Here is a 19101-nt window from a genome sequence, read left to right as displayed (position 1 = left end):
TATCATATGAAACACACACTGCTCTGCAGTGAGCAGAGCTGAGCGGTGAGGTCATGTTTCAGTGGCTGTGGCCCCTCCCTCCCTCCTTTTGCATCCTCTCATTTACAACAAGTGATCTTTCTCCTTCCCTTAGTGACCATCAAACAGAGACCTGTGCCTTGCAACCAGCAGACCCCACCCCTACACACACTGGGGAGGGTGTTGTTGGTTACAGGGGTAGATCGAGATTTGAGGTGCAGAGATTCATTTCCACAGGGCTGTTTATTGACTGCCTGCATTGCCTCCATCCTTTGGGAATTGTACTCAAGGGGAGAGAAAGGGGAGGATTGGAATGTTGTCACTCCATTTCGCACAGAAGTAGAACATGAAAATGTAAACAAGGAGTCTGATACAGAAGGCAAAGGGAAAAGGTAACTAACAGAAAACATGAATACATTTTAGTCTTGGTCAGGGGGTTATTTGTGTGTTTTCCATAAATGTATCATATTTCTTAGGGTAGTTTATTATGCATAATTTAGTCTTTTGACATTTTTGTTTTTTTTGTGTTGAATATAAATATTGTATTGCACATACATATCTGTAACAATCTAAAACAACGTAAATACCTATCTTTAATACCTTCTGTCTCAGAGAATATTAATAGCCTACAAGCTCCACCCCCCTTTCTGTCAAAGATACCCACCAATCAGATCAGTTGCCCTAGTTTTCTCCTCATTTGTACATTTTACAGCAGACCCTCTATCCTCTATCTGAGGAGGGAAAGGGGGGATACAAATGAAAGGGTCTCAAGAGGACAGAGAGGGGTGGGAGAGCACTCTGGAGAGACAGATCATCAGCCGAGGGTCAAAGCTGGGGCGCAGACTGGACTCCCACAGGGAGAGTGTCCGCAAAGTTCAACTGATCCAAGGGGCGTGGGCCTTGACTGACCCTCTTACCCAGTACTGGCTCAGTCAGGATGGAGAACAATCCATGGATTCTAGGTTAGAGCATTCATCTCCCCATTCCCCAATCTGATGTAGCTCATTTAGCAAGAAAATGACCTCTACCATGCATCATTCATGAATGTGTGCTCTGCTCTGTCTTTGCAGGATTTACCTGCTGGAGAAGGTCTTACCGTCTCTGGTCCCATGTGTCGGGCAGCTCCTTAGAGAGGCAGAGCGGAGGGGAGAGACTGAGGGAGAGGGAGAAGAAGGGGAAAGGAGGAGGCGTGAGGTTGAAGTGGGTTCATCTCCCTTCAGTCCCCTGCTTTATCTGGGCCATTGCTTGATAAGGTCCTCCTCTGCCCCCTCTCTTCATCCCCCTCTCTATTCCATCCCCCTCCTTTCTGACCGAGAAGAGGCAGACGCAGCCCAGTACCGCCTGGGGCTGGAGCTCACTCTGCAACTGCTACATGCACCATGCAGCCGGTGGGATATATTCATCACCCCTGAGAGAGAGAGAGAGAGAGAGAGAGAGAGAGAGAGAGAGAGAGAGAGAGAGAGAGAGAGAGAGAGAGAGAGAGAGAGAGAGAGAGAGAGAGAGAGAGAGAGAGAGAGAGAGAGAGAGAGAGAGAGAGAGAGAGAAGGAGAGAGAAAATCACAGATGGGGGCACAATACCAAAGTGAAGGGGAGGAAGAGAGAGGAGTGGGGAGAGGTGATTGTGTATGGAGTAATGACAGAATGATTGATGGCATCTCCCCCCAAACCGTATTGCTCCTCCTCCATCAGTGCAGGCTTGGTTAGGATGCTACTCTACCCTAAAGAAGAACCAAAGGCGAGAATCTACTCATATGCCTAAGTCTTATACCCCATTTCATTAAATTGGTAATTGTATTTTATAGAATAGCAATATGCTGGTGGAGATTGTTGATGGTGGAACATACAGTGCATCTGGGCCTCCATGTGCCTTTATCCTCATTCCTTGGCTCAATGATTTTCACAGCCCATGAGGCTGCTCTCACCCCACCAGAAGTACTGTAGTACCTATTTCTCTCATGTCTCAAATAATCTGGCACACCATTATTCAATAATAATAAACATTTACGGTACCCCTCATTTGGTTACGCTCTCTCACACACAGAAACAGAGAGAATGAACAATTGAAGACTGATGATTATACAACATTTTCATGAGTAAGCACTCTAAAGACCATAATGAAGCCCAGTGGTGGAAAAAGCACCCAATTTTCATACTTGAGCAAAAGTAAAGAAACCTTAAAAGAAAAGGACTCAAGAAAAAGTAAAAGTCACCCAGTAAAATACTACTTGAGTAAAAGTCTAAAAGTATTTGGTTTTAAATGTACTTAAGTATCAAAAGTAAAAATATAAATAATTAAAAATGTCTTATATTAGGCAAACCAGACTACACTATTTTTTCTTTTTTTTTAATTGAAGGAGATCCAGGGTCACAGTTCAACATTCAGACAAAATTCACAAACAAAACATGTGTGTTTAATGAGTCCTCCTGATCAGAGGCAGTAGGGATGACCAGGGATGTTCTCTTGATAAGTGCGTGAATTAGACCATTTTCCTGTCCTGCCAAGCATTCAAAATGTAATGAGTACTTTTGGGTGTCCTGGAAAAATGCATGGAGTAAAAAGTACATCATTTTCTTTAGGAATGTAAAAGTAAAAGTTGTCAAAAATATAAATAGTAAAGTACAGATACCCCCCAAAAACTACTTAAGTAGTATTTTAAAGTATTTTTACTTAAGTACTTTACACCACTGATGAAGGCAGTATCCTACTGTATCCTCCGTCAACAAGAAACCAAAATAAAATACACAGTATGTCATCAGTTTTATCAGAGGCAGAGCAATAGGTCACACTTTATTTGGATAGTCTGGATAGTCATACTATCAACAAACTATCTGTTAATAAGCAACTGCTTGCTAAGGTTATAGTTAGGGTTAGGTTTAGAATAAAGGTAAGGGTTAAGGTTAGGTTTAGGGATAGGATAAGGGTTAAGGTTAGGGTTAGGTTTAGAATAAAGGTAAGGGTTAAGGTTTGGTTTAGGGATAGGATAAGGGTTAAGGTTAGGGTTAGGTTTAGGGATAGGGTAAGTCTTAAGGTTAGGGTTAGGGTTAGGTTTAGAATAAAAGTAAGGGTTAAGGTTTGGGTTAGGATAAGGGTTAAGGTTAGGGTTAGGTTTAGGGATAGGATAAAGCTTAAGGTTAGGGTTAGGGTTAGGTTTAGAATAAAGGTAAGGGTTAAGGTTTGGTTTAGGGATAGGATAAGGGTTAAGGTTAGGGTTCGGTTTAGGGATAGGATAAGGCTTAAGGTTAGGGTTAGGGTTAGGTTTAGAATAAAGGTAAGTAGATAAGGTTTGGGTTAGGGTTAGTAGATAGTTAGTTTAAATGTTACTAATAGTCTGTAGAGCATTTACAGATGGAGTGTTAGGGTTAGGGTTAGGGGTTGGATTTAGGTTAAAAGTGTGGTGAAAGAAAAAAACTAAAATCCCTTGTTGATTACTTTTTTTACAAATCCAATCTGTTTTCTACGTTGATTCAACGTCATCACATTGTGTATTGGTTGTAATTACGTTGAAACAACCTTGGTTCAACCAGTTTGTTCCAGATGGTATTGCCTTTTCATATCCATTAGAGTTCACTCAGCTGCATATTGTTTAAACCATAGACTTGTAAATAGCTATATTTGGTGCGAGGAGCCTCATGTCAAAACGTAATTTTCAAACGTGTAGGACCGCATTATTTTCTTCCACCCTTGCCTGATTGAGTCCAGCATGGTTTTGCTGCGTTCATAACAAGTGGGAAACTTGAAATATACTAGGTCTATTTGTTAATTTGAGAATGGTATTGTTGTGTGCATTCATATGCTTTGAACTCGACTGACAAATGTCAACCATAAACTATAAGTACAGCTATCATGCTTCCAAACAAATTCTGGTGTTAAAAAGGCACATGAATATATCAATTGTTTAAAATTAATTTTTGTTTAATTTAATTGTCGAAAATGCTGTTATCGTAGTAATTTCCTTAGTATGTGACGTCAGAGTTCAACATGTGGGAGAAATCGGAGTTCAGAGATTATTTCCCATTTGTAATTACGAGTTGGAGGGCCGTCAATTGGATTTTCCCCAGTCGTATACTGGTAATTACGAATGTACTAGCGGGTATGAACGCAGCATTAGACATTGTCGTTTGACAGCTGGTCAGTGGATCGCATGCGCCAGAAGACGCTGCTGAATGAATAGGAGGGAAATCACCAACGACCCAATAATATCGGGCGCTTTACATGTCATCTGCTCAAATTATGACCATCTCGCCGCCTCTGCTTTCTCTAACTAAAATATCTGTTTCCTGGACCTTGAATGGCTCTGGTCACCGTTCAGCGTTCGCCAACACCCAGCGTTAGCTCCAGTCCCTGCGTTTCGGTGAGTTGTCGAGCCTGTTCGTCTGTCATAGCACGGGATTTAAGGCTCAATTCTACTGGTATTGTTTAGGGTGGCTGTAGCTAGCTAACATGTAGGTTGTTGTCCCATGCGGTAGTTAGCTAGGGGAAATACTTTTCACAGCACTTCGATACCGAAGTGACCTTTTCGTGGCAGGAGACTGAGGATAAGGTTAGGAAAAGGGTTAGCGGATATGGTCTCCTAACCTGCCACGAAAATCACTTTTGTAGCGAAGTGGGGTGAAAAGTGTATGTCCCAGCTATCTACACTATAGCTGGTTATGCCCTGCTTTTTCCTGTGTGCATGCGTTCCTAATACATTGTTAAACGGAAACGTGTTTTAGTTGTCTGCGTGGTGTTATGTATAAATATACACGTTTGACTTTTGCATGGACACAGTTAAACTTTCCAGTGTCCAGAGAAGTTGTCGCTTAGCTACCACAGTCGATGGCTGGTCGGCCAGCTAGCCAGTGAAGTTTCTCAACTTGTAGCTAGCTAGTTAGTTTGGTATAGTGACTGTTTTGCAATGCAAATGATTCCAGTACAAATCTGACCTGTTTATCCCCAAGTCAATTATATAAATGGTCTAAAAGAACTCAAAGAAGCCAACTCATCATAGCTTAGTTAGCTGTCAGTGTCAATCTTCGTTGGCGAGTTTACTGTTTACTCAGTCACTGCCATAAATGTATAGACAGTGGTGCAAAAAAATACTATAAAGTACTACTTAAGTCGTTTTTGGGGGTATCTGTACTTTGCTATTTAGATTTGACTTATACTTCACTACATTCATAAATAAAAAAATATGTACTTTTTACTCTACATTTTCTCTGACACCCAAAATTACTCGTTGCGTTTTGAATGGCTAGCAGGACAGGAAAATGATCAAATTCATGCACTTATCAAGAGAACATCCCTGGTCATCCCTACTGCCTCTGATCTGATTGTTTCTAAATTATGTCTGAGTGTTGCAGTGTGCTCCTGGCTATCTGTAAATAAATAAATAAACAAGGACATTGTGTTGTCTGGTTTGCTTATGTAATGATTCATACTTTTAATACGTATATTTTAGTAATTACATTTACTTTTGATTCTTAAGTATATTTAAAACCAAATACTTTTACTCAAATAGTATTTTACTAGTTAACTTTTACTTTTTCTATTAAGCTTTCTTTACTTTTACTCAAATATGCCATTTGGGTACTTTTTTTCATGCAATTTATTACAACAGACCTAGCCAAAATGTCATGGACTCTCTCAACAGTTCCACATCAACTAGGCTCAAGTAATTCTGTTAATGTTTTGCATGAAAACCGGGTTAGTATGACATGGCTGTCCAACTACATTTTATGACCCGCACTGGGAAAGATTCCATATGACATATCGAGGGTTGCCTGGCTGGCTGATATGCTAGCGGATGATTCCACATAAGGGTTGTAGCTAGACAGCCTAGCCCAGTGGTCGACAACCCTGTTCCTGGAGTGCTTGACCAGCAGAGCTAATGGATCAGTTCTGTGATTGCTGAAATTCAATATAGTGGACTATGTAGGGACTAGGGTGTTATTTGGGACGTATCCAATGAGGGCAGTCTGAGGTCTGTTGGCTAGAGAAAGAGAAATGGCCAGTATAAATGGGAAAGAAGAATGTGAGAGATGAACTATGTTTCTCTCAAACAGCCATGAAAACAATTAAAGCAAAGGTCAACACAGAAATTATGTATTAAGGGCTCCAGAGTCTCCTATAAGTGTTCAGTTGGGTTGAATTCTGGTGGCTGAGACGCACACCCTTTAAACCCCCAACAACAACATCTGCCGATGATTAAGGTAGTTGCAACCCCCCCCCTTCCCCTGCAGGGCCTCCTGGGTGGCACAGTGTTCTAAGGCACTGCATCGCACTAGAAATCCATGTTCGATCTCGGCCTCAAACGGGAAACCCATGAGTCGGCGCACAATTGGCCCAGCGCCGTCCGGGTTTGGCTGGCTGGAATTTCCTTGTCCCATCCCACTCTGACTTCGGTCGCCAGCTGTACGGTGTTTCCTCCGACACATTGGTGCGGCTGGCATCGCGTTCAGCGAGAGCAGTGTGTCAAGAAGCAGTGTGGCTTGTAGTGATGCCAACTTAGCAATTTTGTTGCTAGATTTAGCAACTTTTCAGACTACCCTGGCAACTTTTTTTTTTTCAAACCGCACCTAGCAGCAAATTTAGTTACTTTTAAATATTTATTTGGAACTTTTAGCTTTTGAAAAGTGACTCAAATGCTAAAATTCACTCATTTTCCCACTAAATGACACAACAATGATTTCTCTGTCACACACTCGGTCACAACACACGTGCCTGGCTGCAAAAGTGCTTTGTGAATGACGTTAGCAGCAGGCGCTCAGCTCGTGGGCAGGCCAGCAGCAATTTCAGCAAATTGCAAATCATTGTTGGCTGACTGCAGTAGTATGAGTTCGATACAAACCCAATGACTATAGTTGGTCACAAATGTTTGATCTTGAACAGAACTTACATCAATCAAAATGATAATAAACAAACAAATCTAAACTATCATGTCAAATCATATTTTTCGCTGAGATGGCCAGTCAATTTGAGTAACGTTATTGTGTATTCTACATAATGACACAGTTTTACGTAATGACGTCATCACGCAATAACATCTCATCACGATTTCACAACTTGAAATCGGCCCTAATTAATCGGCCTTCCAATTAATCGGTCGACCTCTAGTGGACGCACCTGCTTTCAATATACTTTGCATCCCTAATTTACTCAAGCGTTTCCTTTATTTTGAGGGCACCAGCTGCCTGTCAAGTGATGTATGAGAGGCACCCGTGTGAGGCTCTTCTCCTGAGAAAGAGCCTCCTCAGCTATGTTCTACTTGCAGGCCATTACCACAGCAAGATGCCATGCGGGTCAGGGTTATTATGGCTGGCATCCTCGGAACGATGGATGGTCATGATTACAAAGCATTATGGTTGACTGCCTTTGTTGTGTGTGGAGTGGATATAGTGCTGTCATATCCTTTAGCTCCATTTGTCTTATATCCCATTGGACACTGATGCTCCAACTTGAAGTGCATTTTTTTTTCTAAGCAAAGATGTTAACCCCATACAAAGATAGGGGTGACAGATGGAAGATTTAGGCGTAACACTGACTATTGTTTAAGCTAGTATCGGCTCCTACTGAAGCGTCTCGCCTATTAATTAAGCCTACTCTGTATTCAGAACATCAAACCTGAGAGAAGGATTGCTGGACGGGGGAATCTTCCTAGTAGCACACTAAATACTCCCCTCTCATTGGCTTGATGCAATCCCCTGTACCTCCTTCCTCCATGTGGTGGCATGGTGACCATGGAGACGTTAGTATTACATGTATGGTGACTTAACCACAGGGAGAGGCGGAAGCTTGTGGTCTCTCCTCCACTTTGCTACTTAATAAACACCTTCCTATAGCAGCCTATTGGCCTCTGCTGCATTCGCCATTGAAAAGACAGTGGGTGAAGTGTTTTGGAAAGTTTGTCTCGTTGAAGGGATGGGTGGCTCCCTCGAGTCAAGGTTCTCCTGTGTCACCATGTTTCTTAAATGCATTTTTCAAATGTCATATGCCTGGCTGTGGCAGCATCTGATTTACATCACCTGATATGTGAGGATTTATGTCCAGGCGAAAGCTTTTTGATTTGCTCATGTTTTCTCTAGTTTGTGTGCCATCATGGTCGTGTACACAAGCCCAACAAGCAGAACTCTTTACATGGATTAGGCCTAATTGTAAGCATTTTTGTATTCTTGAGTATAGGTCTGGGCTCTGTCTGGGATTTTGTTTGTGTGTGTGCTCTTCTCAATGAAGATACATTGGCTGGATCACTTCATCCCATCCCGTGGGTTATGTACATCGTGTGTCTGCATAGGACATGGTGAATGTAGCCAGTGTGTGGTGCATTGGGCTTTATTAACCCAGTTCAGTATCTCTATGTGACTGGGCAGAGGTGGGTGGGATCTGCTAGGGCTCCCTTGTCCAGGATTGACAGCCTGATCCCTGGGAGAAAGTTCCCTGAGTTTGGAGATTACTGGAGCAGAACAGGCTGGGATTAGGGTCTGCCTGCCTGTCTGTCTGAGCAGGGACAACAGACTGCCGGGCCAGGGTGGAGAGAGAGGGACTCTTCAAAACAGGCCGGCAGCCATTTCAACCCTTATCTATTCTGCCTTGTTCTGGGTTTAGTGAAATATCACTACGGCCAATCCCATGACATGGATGAAAGTGGATATTTAGCGGCACATTTTAGCCGATGTGGAATTCATTATCCTCTTTAAAATAAGGTTAATTCGCTCTTCCTCGGTGCCCGATGCAAACAGTGTTGCAAAATCTCCCTTGAATAGATAGCTATACACTTATGTCTAACAAGCCCAAATATGGACATCTTGTTTTGACTGGGTGTGGAATTCTTGTTCAAAAGGTCTGACAGCATCACACCTCCTAATATTGCTGTAGTATGAATTTGTTTGGCTCATTGTTAGTCATGATGCACTTGACTTGATTCATACTTGACTTAATTCATATTCATATGCTCTCCTTGTTCAGGCCGGTTATTGTGAACAAGCAACCTTGTCTATTCATGTGACCGTAGCTTTTGTCTGTATAATGTGTCATTACTATAGTCCGTTTATGGATACATTAGTGTGCATGTTGGTTTCTGACTGGTTCTCTGCTCTCTCCCCAGGAGGCAGACAGTGGTGAGGATGACCGACACTCCCAGCCCCGGAGGTAAATTAGCAGTAAAATAATCTCAAAGTATTGTAATCGAAAAACTATGAAGTATTTTTGGGCATTGCACAGACAACCTTCCAGGCCCTGCTGAAATTCTCAATTATTTTGTTCAGTGCCTGAATCAGCTGAGACAAACGTCTGTTGGACCTTTTGGGAGCTCAGCTGTACTTCCAGCTACTGTCCACCAGAGAGAGTGTGTTGACAAGAGTGTATTTGCTGTATTGGCTGTTGGGTTGATATCAATACTGTCTCTTGGGTCAACTCAGCTCACATATACTGCTGCAGAGTCAACTGACTCTTATTTAGTCTCAGACCCAGGCCGCAAAATGACCGATAGAGGGGTCGCAAGCAAACACAGGAACATTATAATGGCTGTACATTGGCAGTTGGGCTGTTAAACACACACGCGCACACACCGTGCACAAAACAAGAGTGACTGCATAGCTCGTTTCAATTTACAGTATATCACACAATATATTTTCAAATATCTTGAAAAATACATTTCTATCAACATGTAGACTCGCTCTTGACTAGCATCATTGTCAGAATTTTTATTCACACTTAGTTTTAGGTCATTACAAGAGAAGGGTAGAAAAGGACTAAAGGTTACCATTTTGCATCTTCAAAACACTAGGCTATTTTGGAAATGCAAAATAGTTAGCCTATGTACGTATTTGGGTTGGTTTGTAGTACTCGTGTATGACTACTCCAGTTGTCTACTCCTGATGATCTATTTGCATGGTTGTATCTGTTATCTGTGTTACCTGCCGCTTGACGTCAGTGTGTGTGTTTTATAAAAGGACAAGACGTCACTGTTGTTTCACTTGTCTTGGCAGTTGGGTTTCAGTGTGGATCTCTTGGATTAATGCCTATTCATACAGGACATACTAATAGTTATAGGTTATTATGGGTTAGCCTATAGGTTAATAGGCTAACGTATAGTCTATATGCCATGGATCATCAACTAGAATCGGCTGCGGGACGATTTTTCTTTTCTGGAGTGGATGGTAGGGGGGCCGTAACATAATTACAAATAATTTGTAGACTGCAAATTGACCACAAGAAGCCCAAACAGATATGTTTGACTAAAACATAATTTCAAAGCATGCTTACATTTGTATGCGATCACGTGTCTCCCTATTATGTGTGTAAGTACTTGGGAACAGATTTCTTCAATTAAAATCACTTGGAGTTCATTTTCTGATGTTTTGTTGTCCAACAATGAAAACTCCACAGACAGTGTGTTTATTGTATATAAAGTAGCAGTCAAAAGTCTAGACACACCTGCTCATTCAAGGGTTTTTCTTTATTTTTTACAATTTTCTACATTAATGATAAAAAACAATGAAATAACACATGGAGTCATGTGGTAACCAAAAAAGTGTTAAACAAATGAAAATATTTAAGATTCTTCAAAGAAGCCACCTTTTGCCTTGACAGCTTTGCAAACTCTTGGCATTCTCTCAACCAGCTTCATGAGGTAGTCACCTGGAATGCTTTTCCAACAGTTTTGAAGGAGTTCCCACATATGCTGAGCACTTGTTGGCTGCTTTTCCTTCACTCTGCGGTCCAACTCATCCCCCCCAACCATCTCAATTGGGTTGAGGTCTGGTGATTGTGTAGGCCAGGTCATCTGATGCAGCTCTCCATTTCTCTAGTTCTTTGTCAAATAGCCCTTACTCAGCCTGGCGGTGTGTTTTGGGTCATTGTCCTGTTGGAAAACACAGTCCCACTAAGAGCAAACCAGATGTGATGGCGTATCGCTGCAGAATGCCGTGGTAGCGATGCTAGTTAAGTGTGCCTTGAATTCTAAATCAATCTGTGTCACCGGCAAAGCACACCATCACACCTCCTCCTCCATGCTTCACGGTGGGAACCATACATGCGGAGATCATCCGTTCACCTACTCTGATTTTCAAAAAGACACGGTTGGAACCAAAAATATCAAATTTGAACTCATCAGATCAAAGGACTTATTTTTTTATTTATACACGTATACACACAGTACCAGTCATTCCAGGGTTTTTCTTTATTTAAATGTTTTTCTGGTGACAGTGTCAGGTTAGTTGACCAAGAAGGAGGGTGATGGAATGTTTAGTGAATGCCAGTTGAACCCTGCTGTAGGGTGTTAAGGGACCTGGCTGTAGTAAACATGGAACTGATAAACAAGGGTGTGTGTTTGTCTGAGTTTGAGTATCACTTCCCCTTGGCTTGGCCTAACGTCAAGTATTGTTCTTGTCAGTCGCATTTCACCTGAACTCTCCATCATAGGACCTTCATGTATTCATAACAGCGTCAGCGTAATGATATTACATAGCATTACTTGATGACCGAGCTGATTGTTGTGACAAGCCTAACTTTACACAGTCATGGCAGACACCGTTATTTTGGTAAGCTAGTCGGCTTGCATCAAAACAGCACTAAAGTCTGTTGTATTAACTTCTCATATGCCTATTCAGCTATCATGGCTGTTTATTATGTTCTGTTCCCTTGTGTTGGTGTTATGACTGTGTGGTGTTATGACTGTGTTGAACTAACCCTTATAATGTAGGGTATTTTCTGTACATTGATTTAACTTGACTTCTGGTCAGGATTTAGTCTATTGAATTGTGCTAATGCAAGGTAGAAGTCAGAGTTCTCCATACCAGTACAGTTGGTGATAGTTTGCAAACACCGGGTCCACCACAGCAAACTGTTTGGCTTCATGCTGAGAAGGAGCCAACATGACATGATGTGCATTTGGCCAGCACAACCCCATAACAGAATAATTTAATGTCCATTATGTGTTGCACTGCCTTCACCATTCAACTCCAATGATCTATTAGGTAATACTATGGCGATGGTGAGGTCACCCCCCCCACAAGGATTCCAGTACTAGAAATATATAGCATCCAATTGGATATCAGAAAGCAACCTTTGAGGGTGAAGGTTGTGCAGTACTCTATGTTCAGTGTTTTGCTCAGTGCTTACCAGTTATGGTAAGAGTGCTATTGTCATCTATTCTGTGCCGCACACACAAGAAAGACACGACAGCTGTTGTTCCCACGGCTCTAATTGAAGTGTAACATACTGTAATACATTAATCTGTGCTCTGGCTTTGCGACGTGTATGCACTGCAAGGAATGTCAAGGACAGCATACTTTCTAGTACAGGCCTACTTGATTGTCGTTCATAGTAAGGAGAGGGCTGTTGGGCTGCAGACCTATTGAGGGGGGAGAAGGGAAAGGCAAAAAGGATGTTCAGGGTCTTTTCTGTGACCTTGTCTATTCATTGTTTTCAGTAGGCATTTCCTTTCAACTGCTTACTTCAACATGGCTCTGGTAAGATTTGAGTCGGTAGACACACACACACACACACACTGATGTGCAGGGCCGTACACAGACCTTTTTCAGGGGGCAAAAATACACCAAAAAAAAGCCTTTTAAAAGATGTATATAATCAAGCACACATCCATGCAATCTCCATAGGAAAAACATTGGCAGTAGAATGGTCTTACTGAAGAGCTTTGTGACTTTCAACTTGGCACCGTCATAGGATACCACCTTTCCAACAAGTCAGTTCATCAAATTTCTGCCCTGTGAGAGCTGCCCCAGTCAATCGTAAGTGCTGTTATTGTGAAATGGAAACGTCTAAGAGCAACCGGTCCCATTCTGTGAGCTTGTGTGGCCTACCACTTCGCAGCTGAGCTGTTTGAGAGCCGGTTGCTCTTAGACGTTTCCATTTCACAATAACAGCACTCACTACAGAGTTCCAAACTGCCCCTGAAAGCAACGTCAACACAAGAACTGTTAGTCAGGAGCTGCATAAAATGGGTTTCCATGGCCACGCAGCCGCGCACAAGCCTAAGATCACCATGCTCAATGCCAAGCGTCGGCTGGAGTGGTGTGAAGCTCGTCGCCATTGGAATCTGGAGTAGTGGAAATGCATTCTCAGGAGTGATGAATCACTTTTCGCCATATGGCAGTCCCGACGGACTAATCTGGGTTTGGCGGATGCCAGGAGAACGCTACCTACCCCAATGCTTAGTGCCAACTGTAAAGTTAGGTGGAGGAGGAATAATGGTCTAAGCTGTTTTTCATGGTTTGGGCTAGGCCCCTTAGTTCCAGTGAAGTGAAGTCTTAATGTTACAGCCTACAGTGACATTCGAGACGATTCTGTGTCTTCCCACATTGTGGCAACACTTTTGGGAAGGTCCTTTCCTGTTTCAGCATGACAATGCCCCTGTGCACAAAGCGAGGTACATACAGAAATGCTTTGTCGAGGTTGGTGTGGAGGAACTTGACTGGCCTACACAGAGCCCTGACCTCAACCCCATCGAACACCTTTGGGAGGAATTGGTACACCAACTGCGAGCCAGGCCAAATTGCCCGACCTCACTAATGCTCTTGTGGCTGAATGGAAGCAAGTCCCCACAACAATGTTCCAACATCTAGTGGAAAGCCTTCTCAGAAGAGTGGAGGTTGTAATAGCAGCAAAGGGGAACCAACTCCATATTAATGCCCATGATTTTGGAATGAGATGTTAGACAAGCGCGTGTCCACATTTTTGGTCATGTAGTTACAGTGCATCCTAAAGATGTGATTGACATCTTGAAAAGAGGGTGGGTGATCAGCTGATGAAATCTGCAAGTTGGCTAGCTCAATTTATTATACTGATTGTGATTTATTTTCAATGCTCGTATCAAAACTTCACAATATGATATTCATAACCTAACAAAATGTGGGAAAACGTTGAGGGGTCTGAATACTTTCCAAGGGCACTGCATGATGGTTAGCTAGTCTAAACTACCTGTGTTGCTGCTGCAGACTGAAGAAGGGATGGGTCGGAGGGTTGTTGACGCAGCCAATCCTAGTGTCAAATGTTGTGCTTCTGTGGCAGTACTGTTGATATTTCAAACTAGGTAGCTAGCTACACACAACTAGGCAGCTAGCTACACACAACTAGGCAGCTAGCTACACACAACTAGGCAGCTAGCTACACACAACTAGGCAGCTAGCTACACACAACTAGGCAGCTAGCTACACACAACTAGGCAGCTAGCTACACACAACTAGGCAGCTAGCTACACACAACTAGGCAGCTAGCTACACACAACTAGGCAGCTAGCTACACACAACTAGGCAGCTAGCTACACACGCACTCGGTCAGTGACCACATCTCAAACCATGCATGTTTGAATAATGGGTGTGCACAATCCCAGTACGGGGCAGACTTGGAAACCGGTACAACTGGGTGTGCGCCACCTTCGTACAGGGCGGACCAACAGGTGCAACCAACGGATGGGGTGGCGAACTTGACGACACAAACTTATATAAAAAATTATATAAATTACCACCACCCAAAAGGGCACTTGGCGAGTGGGAGGTGTACAGGTTGACTCCCATCTGTGTTTTTGCCTACTGCTGCGTCTCTGATGTGGCTGTCAGAGCAGGTTATTCTGGATTTGAGTTACCCTGTGCTCAGTGTTCACGAATTCCCATTACCGGTTGCGGGAAGGAAAGGAAATGGCAGCTATGCAAGCCAACTCAAACCCATGGCCTGGAGTCATAGTCTTTCATTGCAGCGTGTTTTCTCACGCCTGTCTATCAAGGGGAACACCTCTCCTGGCTACCATCTCTACCCTTCTAACCTCAGCTGACAATTTTCCTGATCATATCACCGCTTTCCTCCTAATTCCTGGTATCTTCTGTGTCTTGTATTCTAGCACTTCACTTAAGTCCCAAGGTGCTCAAATCACAACTAAATAGGTGACATGGTAGGTAAAAAAAAAAAAAAAACTTTAGCTTGACAGGACGTTAGCCTGCCCTGCGGTTGGCCTTGTAGCGTTCATGTCCAGGTCTATTACTAGTGCTGCAGTTAGTGTAGGCTATGTGTTCTGGCTGGTCTCATTTCAGACCCCCTACTCCAACTAGCTCCAGTGTAGCAGGCCTATAGGAAACCGCTGCTCACTTTGTAGTGGAGAGCAGGATGTTAAGGGGTAACTTGGAGTACACAGAGACCCAGTGGCTGACTGCTGCCTGCAACACTTTGACCCTTTTTTTCTGCTAACTCTCATTCAAAGAGCGATAGAGCGACACGAGCCATTGCGCAATCGGACCCACGTGTTGCCCCCCCCCCCTGCATGTCGGACCCTATTACCAGAGTCAAAACAATGTGATTTAGTAGTGGTCTAGCCTATTAAGAGGTCCAAAACATTTTGTGCCACATAACTAGCACAGATGCTGGTCACACAGATGTTGTTTTGATGCGTGTTGGTTGGTTGAACGTTGCCTGCTATGATGACCCAGTGGGTGACCAGCTAAACCTCATAACTAGAGAGGGGGCGGCCTGGAATGGAGGAGACCATGTGACGATGCCCTGTAACCGAAGACACCCAGGTATGTGTGAGTTTCTACGTCTCCTTCCCCGTCATGTTATTTGGAGTGCACGAGAGGAGTCGAGTGTTACACACACGCTTTGTAAACACTGAGTGTAACCATGTCCCACGCTATCGCAGCCAGCCTTCTCATCTTTTCTTTGGCCACTTAAGTTGTATAACTTTAGGAGGGCAACTTGCGTAGTAGCTGCCTGTTTGTGTGTACCGGCAGCCTGTGTTATGTAGTGACTTGGGTAATGGCGGGCCGTGGGGACTGGAAACATCAATGGAGTGTTTTGACTAAGAGCCCTCTGATTTGAGCCCCTGTCGTCAGGTGTAATTGACCTCTGGAGTCTGACCTCTTCTGCCCCAAGCAGCACTACATTTGCATAATACAGCCTATAGACCTAGCTCCCATGGGGGAGCATGTGAAACTACACTGGCCGCCACCATTTGAAGCTTTCCAGTATGAGTGAGACCAAATGACCAGACAGACTATGGCCTGTTTTATAAGGTGGACATTTTAGCCATGTAGGCCTAGCCTATATAATGTTTGTTTTGGCTCAAGCAGACCAGGAAGGAAGTAAAGGACAGAGGAAGAGCTGTGTTCTCAGAACCGTCATCTTTGTTGTGTACACACATTACCGCTTTCATTCTTTATCCAAGGCCAGGTCGTGTTAAGTGAAATTCCAGGACTGGCTTCTAATCGTTCGGAGACTAGGGACAATGGAGCAGGAAGAGAAGACTGAGCTGTTGACTTTGTAGGGATTCATTGTAGAGCAGACCTTAAATACTGTATGGTTGTCTGCATTGTTTGTACAGTACTAGTACAAAGACTTAAACACACTAAAATAGCTTCCATAGAGTCTGCTTCATACCTGGCTCTTGTGATACTGTTGTGATCAGTGGTGAAGATCGGTACTCACACTTGAGGTCTGTACTCTAATTTTAACTTCTCCCATTGACATTAAGTTGTGATATATGCAAAAGTCCAAGTTGCACCCTTATCTCAAGTCCGAAATCGGCACAAACCGAGTCTAATTAAGAAAAACAAGTACATTGTTGGTAATAACAATCCCTTAACTAGCTAGCCTTTTATGACATTGGGTGCTTCAAATGTGTATTTCCTTGATTCCTCATGTCCTCTTTCTTCCTGGCCGCCGCCTCAACACATTGGAGGAATCTGAACTTCTCCTCAATGCATTTTGAAAAGGAAGCGAGGAGAGAGGACTTAAGGAAACACAATCGAGATTCATCTATTGTAGCCGAGTGGAGCCCAAATCCATGTGAAAGATCTCACCCCCAGTGAAGTAGTAAACACGGTTCCCTCGTGTAGCCTATTTACACTGCTTCATAGACCTCTCCCTTTCCTATTTAAACACTGTATATCGCTTGCCAGTCTGATCCAGATAACAGGCCAACACATGAGTCTGGCTTTAGATAAACATTACAAAAGAGTTGTTTTGTATAATACTGGGCCTGTTAACCTACAGGTGTGGTGCCAAATGGTTGATGGCCCTTTTCTACTGAGATGCACCCCATGGACAATGTCTATTACATAGACTTTGGTTTGTCTGGAGCTGCCAGGTAGAAGTTTTGTGCACTCGTATCCTTACCGACACTGAGAGTGCCTGGTTTTCCTCTCATGTGGCCCCTTTGCGTTAATGTCACGGTCTCCTGGTCAGTGTGCGAATGAGCTCCCACTCCATGAACCGAATGAGCTCCCACTCCATGAACCGAATGAGCTCTCACTCCATGAACCGAATGAGCTCTCACTCCATGAACCGAATGAGCTCTCACTCCATGAACCGAATGAGCTCTCACTCCATGAACCGAATGAGCTCCCACTCCATGAACCGAATGAGCTCCCACTCCATGAACCGAATGAGCTCCCACTCCATGAACCGAATGAGCTCCCACTCCATGAACCGAATGAGCTCCCACTCCATGAACCGAATGAGCTCCCACTCCATGAACCGAATGAGCTCCCACTCCATGAACCGAATGAGCTCCCACTCCATGAACCGAATGAGCTCCCACTCATGAACCGAATGATATAGTTCACCTTCTTATATCTGATCAGAATGGCAAAGGTACATTCTCATTTTGCAGTCTGTTCCCAAATCCAATTTACTCCGTAATTCAGCTGTTATTTGAGACTTTGTCAAGTTGCTGTCTGGGTGTACTCAGTGAAGCAAAGCAGGGTGCACGAGCACACTTCCAAGAATTCAGTCGTTGGTAAACACACTGCTGTCACAGACCATGTGGTTGCAATAGGTATGCACAGCTCTGCCAAAAATAATGGAACTGCTTGAGTAAATTAGGGATACAAAGTATATTGTAAGCAGGTGCTTCCACACAGGTGTGGTTCCTGAGTTGATTAAGCAATTAACATCCCATCATGCTCAGGGTCATGTATAAAAATGCTGGGCAGGCCAATATATAGGCTACCAAGCATGAAAACGATGTAAACCATATACCATGGCCATCTGTCACCAGATCTCAACCCATTTTTACACTATGGAAGATTCTGGAGCTTTCCACAACCATCAACATAATACCAAATGATGGAGTTTATTGGGTAAGAATGGTGTCTCATCTCTCCAATAGAGTTCCTGACACAATGTAAATCTATGCCAAGGTGCATTGACGCGATTTTGGCTCATGGTGGCCCAATGCCCTATTAAGATTTTGCAGTTACCTGTATGTTCCATCTGTACTTTAACTCTTTACTTCAACACCTCCCTGAATTTGTCAGTCATCACATTATATGGCTGTGTCTTGCGCTTCCCCAACCTTGTCGCTGAAGAGGTGCCCAATCTGTTGTGCCACATTGTCGCTCTCCCCTCGTCTTTCAATTGGGACATTCTAAGCATGTGTCAGCAACTCCTCCCTCTCACGAGTTGAGTTTGTAGCTCCTGCCGGTGTCCCGTTTACAAGTTTAAAGCTTTTACAGTAGGACGGACACGAGTGCTCTTCACAAATATTGATTATAGGTCGTTTGAAAGATCCCACCGCAAGAATAATTCCGTACGGTGTTACAGAATTTGGAACAGTCTTGCAATTAGAGGATACTGTACTTAATATACAGTACAAAAATGTTTTTATTTTAAATAATTGTTTGATAGGCTTAACGTTATTTTACTAACAGTTTACTTTATTTTCCAGCTGCCTATTTTATAATGTCGCGAAGGAGATAGGTCGACAAAAACATATTGTCGAATATCTATCGGATTCGTTGTACTAATAAGTGTTGACAATGGTCGGAGTGGAGTGATCCTTTTCGAAGATATTTTGCGCTATCGGTCTGCTGTTCCGTGGTCCGGTCATGACTCTCGGTAGTGTCTCCGCTACCGGGAGCTCGGCGGAGGGCTGCTTCTGCTCCTGCTGCGGAGTGAAGATGATGCCCTACTTCTCCGACAACGGAGTTGTGTCTCAGAACCAGATCAACCAACTGTGAGTTGTACATTTTTGTTACGAATATTTTTTGTGGTTAAAATGAACATTTCCCCACCGGATTCATTTCCCCATGTAGTGGACATGCGATATGTATGCATACATTTACGATTTATTTACTTCAGCTCAGTTGTCAGTAGTCTGA

General features: G+C 43.3%; 1 protein-coding gene and 1 long non-coding RNA gene across 2 annotated transcripts in view; both read left to right on the top strand.

The window, feature by feature from the left end:
• Positions 1-219: 219 nt before the first annotated feature.
• Positions 220-1520, top strand: LOC123992414. Its single transcript, XR_006831239.1, has 3 exons — positions 220-410; positions 731-980; positions 1089-1520. It is a non-coding gene; the product is annotated as an uncharacterized LOC123992414 (long non-coding RNA).
• A 2567-nt stretch (positions 1521-4087) lies between these two features.
• Positions 4088-19101, top strand: part of LOC123992319 (protein phosphatase Slingshot homolog 2-like) — a 39034-nt gene continuing 24020 nt past the window's right edge. Inside the window, exons 1-2 of the mRNA XM_046293474.1 lie at positions 4088-4370; positions 9099-9142. Coding sequence (XP_046149430.1) covers positions 4308-4370; positions 9099-9142 — 107 coding nt within the window. The 5' untranslated portion in view covers positions 4088-4307. The remainder of the gene's footprint in view (positions 4371-9098; positions 9143-19101) is intronic.

The sequence above is a fragment of the Oncorhynchus gorbuscha genome, linkage group LG13 (assembly GCF_021184085.1).
Source record: "Oncorhynchus gorbuscha isolate QuinsamMale2020 ecotype Even-year linkage group LG13, OgorEven_v1.0, whole genome shotgun sequence".
NCBI lineage: Eukaryota > Metazoa > Chordata > Actinopteri > Salmoniformes > Salmonidae > Oncorhynchus > Oncorhynchus gorbuscha.
This window is presented reverse-complemented; position numbering and strand designations above follow the sequence as displayed.